This window comes from Phalangium opilio, unplaced genomic scaffold, assembly GCF_054372755.1.
Source record: "Phalangium opilio isolate 3A_F unplaced genomic scaffold, DU_Popi_V2 ptg000070l_1, whole genome shotgun sequence".
In the NCBI taxonomy this organism is placed as follows: domain Eukaryota; kingdom Metazoa; phylum Arthropoda; class Arachnida; order Opiliones; family Phalangiidae; genus Phalangium; species Phalangium opilio.
The window spans coordinates 16268837-16283056 of NW_028324182.1; the positions used below are offsets into that span (position 1 = coordinate 16268837).

The window sequence follows — 14220 nt, forward strand, 5'->3', positions numbered from 1 at the left end:
ATAAAAACTATTTCTTTTTCTCATCACGCATTAAAAGAAAATATAAAACTTAACTTTTCAAAAGAAGTTTAAGTTAAAAATTAAGGAATAAAATTTGTTTGACATAAAATTTAAGGTCAAACCAATAACTCGCCAGATATCTATCTGCTAGATTAGAACTTTATTACTTTAAAAAAATAATTTTGGGAACTGAAAGTGTCTCAATTGACTGAGACAGATTGATTTAATAACATTACCTCGGAAGATAAGTCACTCCGGCAGCCATCTTGGCAAATGGCGGGGGGCCATAAACGTAGAAAACAAACCTCCCAACAGTTTACCCAATATTCAATTTCCTAAATTTAATTTACCATCCTCAACTCAAAATTCAATTATTATCCTGGCATAAATTTAATTAGTTAAAATCTTCCCATTAAACCATTATTAAACTAGTGCCTTATAAACGCGACTTTGTCATCGAACCGTCCTTCCGTCGGTGGTATTTCACTAATGCTAAATACACATACTGGCAAAGCTAGCAGCATCCTAAATAATAATTTGGTCATTTAGACGCAACTTCAAGGGCTTTGAGTGCAACTGGAGCGAATCCAGTTAGGCTATACACTATACAAACATATCAGAACGGAAGCGTCAACTATTAGAGTTAGAGACCCAAGTCTAATTTGTATAAATTACGTAGTAGATAACCATGGTGTAATTCCTGTAATGATAGCTTACGATAAATGGGAAAAGGATAGCAAGCAGCTTGGCGTGTAGGAAGAAGTTTTTTTTAAATTCGTGCATTGATAATAAAACTGAATGAAAACTGAATAAAAATAATTCACGGGATTTTAAAAATACAGAGATAGACAAACCTACTATGAAGTATGTAAAGAGAGGTATTAGGAACAACTATACGTTGAATTTTCACGGTCTACGAGTACAGTGCTTCACTCTTTTTTAATGTGGAAAGGAATTTGAATGCGAGTTGGAAGAGAGAAAGAGAGACAGAGAGAAAGGATAGAGATAGAGATGAAAAGAGTAGCTAGCAGGCGGACGTTCAACTGCACGGGTAGTTCAACTTCACAATGAGATTCCCATTCGTTACGCGTTACGAATGGTGACTGTACTACGTGTAACGAAAATAATGTTTTATATAAAAGTTGTGGAAAAACTATAATAGAATGTCCATGCTATAAATCTTTTTATTCGAAATCGCGTCCGTCGAAACTGGAACCAAGTATAAATAGGCCTAGATCTAAAATTTAAAATAATATAGAGCAATCAACTCCATCGCTCTTATTCGTTACTTTGTGATATTTCGAAAATAAATATGCACAAACAATTCCTTTAAAATAAGAATGTTATTAATCATCTTTTACTTCGTATCGACAACGGTTTCCAATAAAAAAATTAGGGAGGGAAGGGGTAAGAAAACGCGGCTCGTAGCTATGCATCTCTCTCAAATTGCGTAATCATCATTTCTCGGTTGTAAAAATAAACAGAATTTAATGACCTCTAGATCGCGTAGAAACGATCGAGTCTACACATAATTTATTAATTTAAATTCCGTGACATTTACTTCAAGTCTAAAAGGGCAAATAGTCGTCGCTTAATCTTAAAAGGAAACTTACTTTTTAACTTCTTTAATATCACGAAGGTTAAAAAATAAAATAAATAAGAACATGTAGGCCCACAGTTCATCGTTCACGTTTTAAATTATAAATTAATCACCAGAATAAAAAACATTCCTTATACATTCTATTTCCCGCCAATTTTATTTTATTTTTTTTTTACTTATGTCCTGCTTTTAAAAATCCCAATTTTTTTTGGCGGGAAATGTAAGTAGCCCAAATTCGGATCACGCGCGTCGCGTGGTGTCTTCTCCCGTATGTTCCCTCCCATTCATTTATTCGCTCATAATCTAATGGCATTTTTTTCCCGCCTTAATGGAGTTGGTGGTGGTGCTTATGGTAGGAAGAATAACGCGCAGAATATTAGCAGGGACAAGCTTGGCCGTGGTGTAAAGTTACTGTGAAATTTTATACTGCATAGAGTTTGAAATTCAACACACGAAAATGCTATTATAATTTAAACTACGAAATTTTTATAAGAAATATTTTATAAAAAATTAAGATCTAACTATACGTGGCGCCAACAAATTTTCTTAAACATTTAAGTATTATTAGATTTAATTTTGATATAAGCCATTTAATTCCCCCCCCCCCCTTTTTTCTTCTCAACGCGAACGAAAATCAAATTTTTATCAAAACGTTTTTAGTTAAGTGGAGTAATAACAAAATTCAGAAACGAGTTCTAGTTAGAGTAGTTAACATTCCATTTAGGGTCCTGACCACACTGTTAGTATAGCATACAAGATCGAGATAACAGCTAGACGTTCCACGGCAATTAGAATTTCAAATATACTTATTTGGGATAAGGCTAGAATAAATACCGTATAAAAATTTTCTGTTTCTCAAATAAAAAAAAAAATTAGAAAACGGCATTCGCCTCATCGCTTTCCAGCGTTCGCTTCGCCAATCTCAAATTCCAGTTTGAACCAAAACAGCTGTCTTATTAAGCAGACGGCGTTCTCCCCTACTGAGCAGTATAGAAATGTGTGGCAATGGTTTCAAAACTAAGGAAGGAAAAAACACTATTCATAACCCGAGAAGCCGTAATGGTAAAACTATAGGCTGATGGGGGGTCAAAGGGGCCTTAAAAATATTCGGAAATTAGAACCTCGAAATAAACGGAGCGAGAGAGAGAAAGAGAGAACGCACCAAATTTTTTTTGGCTCTCCATTTTTAATAAGTTTGTTTTCTTTACTAGAGCAATATGAAACGAAAAATTCGATTTACTAATGGTGTAGATAGATCCATTAAGAGTAAAATGTCAATGATGTCACAAGGAATTAAAGGTCAACACACAAAAATTATAGCAGACGAATTTCAGTTAGAAATATAGTAAGCACCAAAGGCTTAAGCTACGTCCCCACGTTCGTAATAAATCGGCTGCAACCCATCCAATAAAAAGCAAACGTGAACGTTGTATAGTGGTGGTATAGCCAAAAACTCCTTTAGCCTATCTAATTCATTCACCCTTCCCCTATAACAAGGAAATAGTCTTCTTAGGTACTAAAGCCGCGGCATCAGCAACATTTCAAGCCATTGTTCTCGAACGTGCCTTAACTTAAACCCGATCCCTATAACGAATACTGCCTACAAGTTATCGAACTAGAATGAGGAGCTAGAGGAGTTACAGTTTAGTATTGTCTGTGTGGGTGCACCATGCACTGTTACGTAATTAGAGTAACGATGGTGTATAAACAATCAACCAAGCAAGCAACCGACAACGGAGAAGATTCGGAGGAAGGTGCGTGGGAGCGGGAAAACGGGAGTACTATAGCTTGCAAGCGCGAATGCATGGGACACGCGATACGAGATCTGGGTTAACGATTCTAAAGGAGAAGATGACACTAACGGGGTTGAACCAAAAGTTCCGCAGCAAGAATTATTATATATAAGCGAGCAATTGGAGCAAAGGAAAGAGAGAGATTCCGTGAGCCGTTTCTATAGTACGACTAAAAACGATAAGACTAAAAAAATCCGTCGGAATGTCTGCACCGAGATGATCTCATCGAAATTTTGATAATGAAAGTTCAGTACACTTTAAGCGCACCACTTTACGGTGGACAACGCGGGGTTTAAACTCCTTGAACCTTCCTACCAATTTAATTTGACGGAGAAATGTCCCAACGACTTTAATATGACATTGAATTTAAAAATTCCCTAATTCTCATTTTCTTTCCACATCATGAATAGAACGAAGAACGACGTTTTTAGCGTCAACTGTCCTTATGAACAATATTTTGTCAATAATTCGGAAGGGATCTATCGCAATAACATCCTTCTTGTCTTACGACACGGAGAGAAAGAGATAAAAATGAAAAAGATTAACGCCGCCTTTTGTTGCTGGGTCAACTTCTTTCCGGACAACAACACAGAACGGAGATTAAGATATCGGGAAGGATAAAAATATTAGGACCTAAGACGTATAACGTGACAATCGTAAACTTGGTTGGCTGGTTAGGTTCCATGGACCAAATATAACGCCAGTACTTCTAAATTTAACATAGCACTTTGTCTACACAAATTCCATGTCATAAATGAATGGATATTACGACTCTGGTATATCAAGGTCATTCGAAATTTCAAAGCTAAGTATTACGAGTTAAAAACTCCAAAACTATCTTCACTAACCCTCTTAAGTCCTTGGAATACAAACTAGAAAATTAAATAAAAGACCATAATCGAACCTAAAAATTGTAGCTTATCAGTTTCCATGCCAAAACTGTTAGTTCCCCTTTAAAGATTGAACATTAAGAGGAGGAGATTGCATATATTAACAAGTACAGAAAGGAGAAGAAAAAAGAATTCAGCGCATGCAAACAGGATCTACACCAGCGCCGAGTAATTGCCTAAAATAACGCCAATTTCTAATCCGCGAATAAGAATACGAAAACACAAGTTTCAAATTCAAAAGTCGTTTGGACAACTTTTTAAAATTATATTTATATATAAAGAGGCGTTGAAATTCCGGCAAACAATTGTTGCCTCCGAGCCGCCAGTGTTTCTCTTATTACTTCGTTACAAGAGGGACAAAAGTTTCTTTAACTCATTTATACATAGATTTTAGAAGGACAGACGTTGAGAGGAATGACAAACCCGCAAAATACAAAAAGAAGAAGAAGAAGAAAGAATTGAAGCTAATTAAATTCCCAACTAAAAGAAGAACTCCGTGTGGGTGATGAGAACGAGAAAATTTAGATGATTAAGAAAAGGAGGTTCTTATTTCTTAAAACTAAATTAAAGAGAGGGTCAAAGAAACGCAGCATCTTAAACCGAAACTTGAAAAAATTAAGGAATTCTAATTGTCAAAGGGTTTTACGGTTGACCCCTTTAGCATGTTTCTTCCCTGATAATTCTAAACTAATTTCCCTTATTTCCATGAAGATCTTCCCTGTTATCAAACAGGGAAGATCTACATCTTCACCTTCCCTTAAAGATTAAGCAACCCTGTTGGATAAGGTCCAAACACCGCCTCTTTAGTTTAACCCATTGAAACAAGTTCCTTTAATTTATTTAAGTGTCTTAAGTTAAATAAAAAGAAAGAAGAAAATTTACTATACGGTGTACATCAAATAAGATTACCTAAATCGAATTTAAATACTTCGATAAATGGTAACGCGCCTAATAATCCTACGCATAAATACGACAAAGTCGAATCGGGGGTAGGGGGTAGATGGTGACGTAATGATAGAGACCACACGTTCCAGTAACCCACATTAAGACGGGATAAGAAAAATATCTCCATTCGTCCGTATAGAAAATCCGAGAAAAACTCGTAAACTTGAGCAAAAATTTTAACGCCGAGTTCCGAATTTTTATTACTCAATTGTTACGTATTGAAAATAACAATGAAGTATGAGGTAGCATGTCAAAACGAGCGCCGTACACGCCTGTATAACTCTTTAAACTAATCAACCAACCACCTGTGATTCGGTCATGAATATATTATTTTTTTGCCCTGGGTATTCATTCGTAAAAATTGAGTCATTTCAGTTTTGCTCAAATAACGATACAATGATTTCGAAAGGAGTTGAAATTTTCTATTCAGTTCAGTACTTTACTAACTTGCCTCATCAAGGGAAGGGCCTGACAACACTGCACTGAAGTTAACCCTTACCTAGAGAGGTGGGGGAGTAATTTTATCTAGCCCCTTCAGAGAAAACTACCTATATCTATTTTCAATTAGCAAAAAATAAATTGCATCAAACTATAGAGTAGTGTCAGTTCTACGTACGCAAACGTCATACCCTTCTATCTCTTAGCTCAGTGACATCCCCCCTACCAGGCGCGTACAGTATCCCCTCTTACAAAAGCGCGCCTAGAGGGAGGGATACACAGTCTACTCCCCTCTCTACCGAAACTACTCTATAATACGAAAAATAAAAAAAAAATCTAATTGCAATCATATTTGATTTAATATAAGTTTGATAACGGATTAAAAAAAATGAGAAAGTCTACCAAATAGAATTTTTCTATTGAAGTCCGGAATTTCTATAACGTTCTTACATCCCCTAGTACGGGGTCAAAGGTTGTATCGTGTAGAAAACGGGGGAAGATTTCTATTTAATCCTTTTGGCACATATACTTTCGATTATCGTTCATTCCTTCTCCGAATTTTTGATGACGGAGGTTGAAAAAAGAGAACAGAATCAAAGGAAAAACTACGGATGGCTTCTCTTTTCAAGAAGGGATATTTTGGGGGGAGCGACAAGTATTTCTTTTCACTGTATGTTTTCACCAATTCCCAAACCCCATCTCTTCCTTAAAAGTGGATGAAAATCTTCAGAACTCCTTCAGCAGATTAGAGAGAGAGAGGGGGAGAGGGAGAGAACCAAACAACAAAAATTTTATACTTGGCCTACCACAGCTAGAAAACACTTTTCTTATAGAAAAGTTGTTGGGGGCAAAGAAAGCTTAGCATCCTTCGATGTAGATGAAGAATTCTGAAGACCTTATGCCTACAAACAATTTTATCAAAAAAAAAATCCACAAGAGCATTTTTTTCTATATCTCTCCCTCTCTACAAGAATGTCAGAATTTTACAATAACGATGGGTAGAGTATATGGTATGATTTAAAAGATATAAAAACTCCAGTGAGGTATAAAGGGGGCCACTTTAAAGGGAATATGAAGCGTCGCGAGATTAAAACAGTTGATAATAACCCATTCCCTTATCCGCTCCAAAGAGATAAAGTATTCCCTTTAAACTCTGGTAAGTGGAGAAGAATTGAGACATGGCACCTAACGCAATCTAGCCATATGTTCAAAGCCGGGATATACCATGGAGTTTCAATATTAGGTAAGGAAACAAAAAGTAGCCTATACTTGGGTTAGGTACTCACGCATTGTAAGGCCAGTTCACTCCAGCCCGAAGGCATGGTAATATTTTTGATATGTCGAGGACCCGTGACAGTACCCCCTTCTTCCTCTCCAGGGTGGTAAACCGTGAAAGAAGGGGTCAAAACCCCACTAAGTAGCAGACGCAACAACACTCCAAACTCTCAAGGTTATACCAAGGTTTCAAACCGAACTGAATAAAACCGCTATTTCCCAAACACCACCACGCCACGCAAGAAACGCACCACGAACACTCACGGTTGGTTCAAGTTTTTTTTTCTTTCTTCTGTTATTTTTGGGGGACAAAGATTACGAGATCTATAGGCATACTTTTAAGTAGCTGAAGTTTTTAAAAAAACGTACACACAACCAAAATGCCTTGTCGTTTCTCCCCTTCGACATGATGATGGTAACATTGGCTCGGTTCTACTCGTCTCTAAGTACGACGCGTTGGATTTAAGCCCCGGGGCATTACACCAAGCACGCAAGTACAACGTGAAGAAAAAGAAGAAGACTGAACAACCCGAGTAGCCAAGGGCCGTACAACGTGGTGGATAAGAATAATATAGCAAAAAATATCTCCGATCATCTCTTAGTCGTTAATACTAATTCTCCGTTGCCAGGAGGATCGTATCATAAAAGAAACCCTCGATCTATGATGAATTGAACCGGTTAAACACGAGGCTTGGTTTGGCACTGCTTGCTTAGAGCTGCTTCATCTTTTTTTGCTTCATTCGACGCCTTGAAAAATGATAATCCCTTCTGGTTTCATCTTGATTTTTTTTAAAAAAGATCTCGATCACACAATACGAAGTCGTAATCGAAGTCGAATCTCGTTTATCGTCGGTATTTCCAAGTGTTGTTCTCCCGACATTTTTTCTTTTCTTTTTTTTGGGGGTGCGAAAAAATTGTAACTTCGGTTTTAAGTTACTTAACGCGAAGATAGAACCGCGACGTATCCAATTACCACGGGTGTCAAAACTTGTCGAAAGCGACTAAAAACTTTAACCCAAAAAGAGATTAAGGCTTAGCCCGAGAAATGGCCGTGATGAAAAAGGGGGCGTGGTTGAATGGTGTTGGTGCATGGGGAGGGGGAAAGAAACTTGATTTTTGTCGATCCCCGAAGGTGATGGCGCCAATTTTGAGCAAGATGATGGTGGTGGTAAACTATTCTCCACACGTGACACGAACCACGCGGTACTTTATTGGCGAAAACATCGCGAAAACTGCCGAATTTACTTCTCGCTTATATTTTTTATGGCAAAATACTGTTGCCCTATCCAGTAGTTGTACCACGAATCGACGACGTGGAGAGAACTGAGTCTCTGAAAACTTTACTCCTCGTCATCTCCCGAGCGCGCCAGAGCGAAGAGAGAGAGAAAGAGAGAGACGAGAGAGAGAATATACGCGACGGATGTTGGTAAAATACGTCACGGATCAGCGGGGCCGGAAATAGCGTCACAATTTCTTACCCCCCAACACCCCACCCTAGCTTGGGTTTTAATCTTTTTCTTGAAGAAACTATGTACAACAAGTTCCCAGGCTCGCCCTAACTAATCTTAGCTCCCACATGAAAAGTGGTTTGTCTATAAGAACGCTACGCGATTGAGTTTGAGAATAGGGACTACCAACGTACAAGTATTATTTGAAACGAGGAGTTGGCTTGTAAACTAAATTGCCTGGCAAAATTAGGAACAAAAAGAAGAAACAGCAAAGTTAATAGCTTTCCGCAAATGAGTTTTAACTCTAATATTGCGTTTTATAAACCATCTCTGTATCTAGCAATCCCAAAAATCCCCCATAGTCATTAAGAGCGGCGTATAAAATTATTCTTAACAATTGTGTTTCCAAGTATTAAAACTCGCCTACTACAAAAATAGGCCTACTATCTTGCACTGCAAGTCTGCAACACGAGGTAAAATGCTGAGGGTTTTTTTCTTACAAGAAACGCGATAAAAAGTTCTACCTTAATAATATTCTCCCTTCCATGAACTTTTCCAAGGACCAAGGAATCTCGAGACTTAAAAAAAAAAGACCATCCACCCTCGCACTAACGTTTACAAAAAAAATAAAAGGGAAGGGGCTTCCCTTACCAAGTTCTTCTTTTTTCTTGGGAGAAAGTTAACTCGCGTGGAACGAGGTGGAAGAAACGTAACAGCCCTAAAATGATGGAAGAAGGAGTAAAAGAAAGGGTGGGGGAGAGCTAAGGCTTAAAGGAACCAACAACAAAAAAACCTCTTCTTGATTAAAGTCCAGCGGAGGAAAAAGGAGCAACCCCCCCCCCCCAAATATAAGTCCATAACCCTTTCTTTCTTGCTAGAAAAGTTTTTTAAACTTTTATTGAAAAAAATATTATAGAAAATTCAAGTTAAAGGTGGTTTGCATCTATAGTTCTCAAAGCGATACTAATTATTCAGTTCACATCAGTTACAACACTTTGCTACTAAAATACAGGTACAAATTACCTGCGCTGTTGCAGTAAAAACAATGCTATGAAAAGAGAAGATATAGATTGAGTTAGGCCTAACAGAAAAATCTAAATTTAAACCAGACCGACTTAAAAAAATCTCAGCTCAGCCTTTGACGTAGTTAAGTTCTATATCAACAAGCTAATAAAAGAAAAGTTAGTGCTAAGGGGGAAAAATCCAAGGTAGCTTTTGCTTTTAGTAAGAATCTTAACAAAACTGAAGCCGGCCCAAAAAAAAAGGGGAAGATTATTTTGGATTCCGCTTCAAAACTAAAGAAGGTAACGTAAAAAGAAGATTGAGGTTCAATCTAGGGATACGCTTTCTAAGCCTTGGCGTTTTAGGCTTGCTTTCTTTTTTTCTAAATTATATACATACCCGTTTGAGAAACAGTTAATTATTTATAGAGAGGGGAGATGGGGGGAACCTGTCACGCTATTTGGGTGCTCTGCGCGCAGTGGCAAAGTAACAAAGTTAATGTCTAGAAAACGGAAGTCGAAGAAGAGTATGGTAGAAAGAATACTCGAACAGTCTTTCTTAAGGCGATGTATTCTAACTGAGGGCCTCTTCTCTTTTAGCCTTTCAGATGGGGGCTTTTGATAGGACTTCGATATACTAACCTTAGTTAAAAAATATTGTAAAATCGTGATTGAAAAAGAGGCACCGAGAAACGAGAATTAGTTAAGGGGTTTTAGTTTCGGAGAAGAATTAAAAATACAATCAAGAGTTTCTCCTATCTTATACGTTGTCAATTTAAAATTTAGAATTAATTGCCTTATAGGCCTAGTTTTTCTGCGAAATCACGTGATGTTGAAAGGTCCTAACTAAATTTCCAGTGAAACAAACCAAACTAGTTTTTGTCTAGATTTACGTTTTTTTATTTAAATATATACTCTAGTAGTTCAAGAGCAATTTGCGAAAACTACTTTCATTTCAACGGTATAAATAATCGCGTATCAATCCGCCACAGGTTTAACCGTAATTCACTAACACTTATTGAACAGCGCATTATAATAAAAATAACTATAGGAAGTATAAACAAACCTTAAGTGATTTAAAATTAATATAAAATGAGGTTAACTAAATACAAATTTTAAGTGATTAACTTAAACTATTGCTTATATTTCAGTTTAAAATTTAAATTATGCGAAAAAAGGGACCTAAACGTAACTAACCTTTAACAATAAAAACTAATTTATATTATTTTAAGTTTAATTAAGACCGGGGTACGGAAATTTAATTACGCATTATATACCGCCGGTACTTTAATTAAGGCGCTAGGCAGACTACAATTAAAACAGCGCACGAAATAAAAACTGGTTTTACAAGTGTATCTTAGAACTACTTGTACACCCGTGAAATAATTACGGAAACCATATTGTTATGTCGAAACTTATATTCATTTTTTTTTCTTCTTCTACTTCTTAATATTCAAAAAGGAGAGCTGATCTCTTCTCCATTATTAAAAACTTTAAACTTGTTATTTATAATAACAAACCCGAGGATAGACTGGTTTTTTTCTTCGCATCAAAAACGTGCGTTGAAAAATAAAATATTTAAATGTAAGTTAGGGCAGATAAAAAAAATCAGTCCCATTTCGTGATGTCACCGGAAGGTTACTACCTTTATGCAAATTAAATACAAACTATAAAATAGTATAATCCCTAATTTAACCCCAAAACCAGTAAAACTAGTGTAAAATCTTTAATATCTCGATTTGCAAATCGTATATTTTTTATATCCTTAAAAAACGAAGTTTACTACTACAGGGTTTTAACAAGAAGTGATATCTAATTTATTAGGGAGAAGGTATAAATTCGCCCCACATTTCTAGCTTTATCTCCAGTCAAAACGTATAGTAGGTTCGGAGTTAATCCCCGCCGCCTCTAAATTACAACCAGCATCTCATTGGCTCTTGAAAACTCACGTCAGCGTGGCGACGCGAATGACGGGAAAATTACAGTCATATTTTCCGACTGAGGAGAGGCGAAATAGCCCGGCCTCCTTTTACGCCCCCCCCCCCCTCGTATTTTGAAAGGGGGACTGGGACTATGGCACGCGAATACTTAGGCATCTTATAATAAACTAGATATCACTTCTTGGTTTTAATTTACTATAGCAAAAACCTAACTGACAAAGCGTGTCCTTGTTGAGAACAAACTCGAGTTCTAATCTTCCTTCATTTAATAAAAAAAAGTCTCAATTATGTAATCCAAATCGATGGGACAGTGGGATGTTATAATATTTTTTCTAGGTCAAAGTTTCACTCGCAATTAACAGCTTAATCAAATACGCTGGCTGTCACCGTGGGAATGTAAAAAAAAACGATATCTAACGACCCCTTTCATTGAAGGAACATTTAAGGAAAGAAATATTGGAACTATATTTTTTAAAACAATTTAAAATTTAAATTAAACGAACCTGCATACCTTTATGGTTATATATAGTTATTTTTGTTGTATAGTCGAGGAAGATTTGAAGTATATATTAAAAAATGACAGATGAGTTCTACCTTAATTAGAAAGATTATAATTAAAACTAGAACATTTAAGTAACTTTAATCCTAAACCTATCTCTCTCTTTCTCTCAAGTTTTCCTTCTTATCTTGAATTCCTAAATTACCAAGGTGACATTTTGTATCTAATTATAATTGGAGCATCCTCGGTTGTTATTACCTTAACATCTCAATTCGTTACGTGGAAAAAGAAACTAAAAAGGGGAACTGAAAAGAGTTGCTTTAATGGATTTTGAAATGACTATTTACAACTAAACTAACTTTAAATTAATATGCCATCTTAAAGACGTGACTTCTGCCCAATTCCATAAAAGAAAGGAAAATCATATATCCTTCATTAACCAAAATATATCTCTAGAATTTAGCTTAGTTTTAATCCTAAATTGAAAAGTAACAAATTCTAGAAATTAAACTACAACACTTTTCCTTTTAAAGTTCAAACGTATAGCTGTAAGGCAAATTAGGGGGGCGTAACTTAGTTTTAAAACATTTGGAATCAACCAACTCTCTTATTTATCAGTTTTTAAAAATTGTTAAGTGCTCTTTTTGAGAATTGAGAAAACAAAGGCGATAAGGAAAAACAACAAATAACTTAGTACAACCTATACTTATTATTAAATAGAGATCAAGGTCATTTTTAATCTTAACTTTTCTCAAAGTTTTTAAGCTTCTGTTATTGCTAATTATATGTAACATATATAAAACTCTAATGAGTAAAGAATGCAGGATATAATTTCCTCTCTTTTAACCGAGGTGGGAAAAATATTGAATTGAATTGAACTTAACTTAAAATTAGGTTCAAGATAAATTGTAAACAGTCACGCTGTACGTGTTTAGAAGGAAAAATTGAAGAAGGATTTTATAAAATATACTTTGTTGGGATTGGGAGTTTCCCAAGATTAAAATTATGTAATTAATTTTTCTTAAATATATATATATATTTATAAACTTAAAACCTTCCCCGTATTTATTTCTTTCACGAGGAGTAAGTAATTCTAAACCCCTTTTTAATCTATTTATAGATAGATGAATGAATGAATGATTCTCTTTTAATAACATTTAGAATTAAATTGAAAAACTAAACTAACAGGGCACGATATTTAAAATTGGAACTTTATAAAGTGAATATGAAACTAAGATAAATTATTCACGAATGTTATTATCACTGCACATCAACCCTTTTCAAAATAATTTATAAATTCACTAGGTACCAAATAAAAAGGCACACACCCTAAGTTCCCTAATTTCACCACTTGAAATAATAAATTCAGGATAAGAATTATTTGTACATGTCAGCGAAAAAAAGAGGCGATATTTTAAAATTATAATAAAAAGGTTTCCATCACGGCAAGTATCCTTAATTTTAAACAACTGCAGATCAGGGAAACTGACCCTCCGCCTCTTGAATAAAAAGGGTGTGATAGTTACCTCATTAATATCATTACTATATAATTATTATTCCACCTTGTAAAGATATATATTATTCTGAGTCTCTTAAAACCACCTACGAAAAGGTCCAAACACCCTTTGAAAAATAACCACTACCATTTTTATACCCCGTTGAATATAATTTGAAAGACTTAATAAAAGTGACCCAAATACGGAGGAGCAGAACAAGAGTGTTGTGCACCACTCTTTATTAAAAGAATGATAGCGGCCTATCAAAAACAGTACGCCAGATGAGTTAAATATATATATCGGATCACTTGATAATACAACTGTCTTCCTACGAAATATATTCATAGATATAAGAATCAAGATTAAAATTAGAAGCGCCTAATTTTTAGTTGAAGATATGGGAGGGGATCTGCATGCGCTACAAAATCTATGGTTCTGTTGCAAATATCATACATCCACCCTAGTTCCTCACTTTTCCCACCATTCGTATTCAGCTTTGGTATATCACTTCTTGATAGTACTATAGTTCTATTAGAATAATCACCAAGCTACGATTATTTCTCATATCTATGAATTTCTCAAGTCTCAAAACAGTCCCCGAAGCTATTTTTCGGTTCGCGGCAACACCTTGAAAACTTTATTTTTTATTTTCTGATTCTTTTGAAGAAAAAAAGAACTGACTGACGTTTTAAATGATAGCCAAGCATAGATTAAAATTAAATAAAACGTACACGATTTTCGGGGTATCGCGGCGAAAATTGGGAACGAATGAACCAACCTTCGCGAAAAACTGGTGATACCAGCAATAATACCCTCTCCTAGGCTTTAAAAGAAATTGTTTCGATTATTGCGTAGGTGGTTTTGAAACCGATGTTTAAAGTGAGGTTGAAAGGAC

At 35.6% G+C, this 14220-nt stretch overlaps 1 protein-coding gene across 5 annotated transcripts in view; it reads right to left on the reverse strand.

Annotated features, from left to right (window-relative positions):
• Positions 1-14220, reverse strand: part of CdGAPr (GTPase-activating protein CdGAPr) — a 78931-nt gene that overhangs the window by 35790 nt on the left and 28921 nt on the right. Inside the window, exon 1 of one of the 5 annotated variants that reach the window (XM_089843603.1) lies at positions 6953-8200. The exons of the other annotated variants lie outside the window; for them this stretch is intronic. Coding sequence (XP_089699729.1) covers positions 6953-6988 — 36 coding nt within the window. The 5' untranslated portion in view covers positions 6989-8200. Of the gene's footprint in view, positions 1-6952; positions 8201-14220 lie in introns of those variants that run through there. 5 annotated transcript variants of the gene reach the window in all.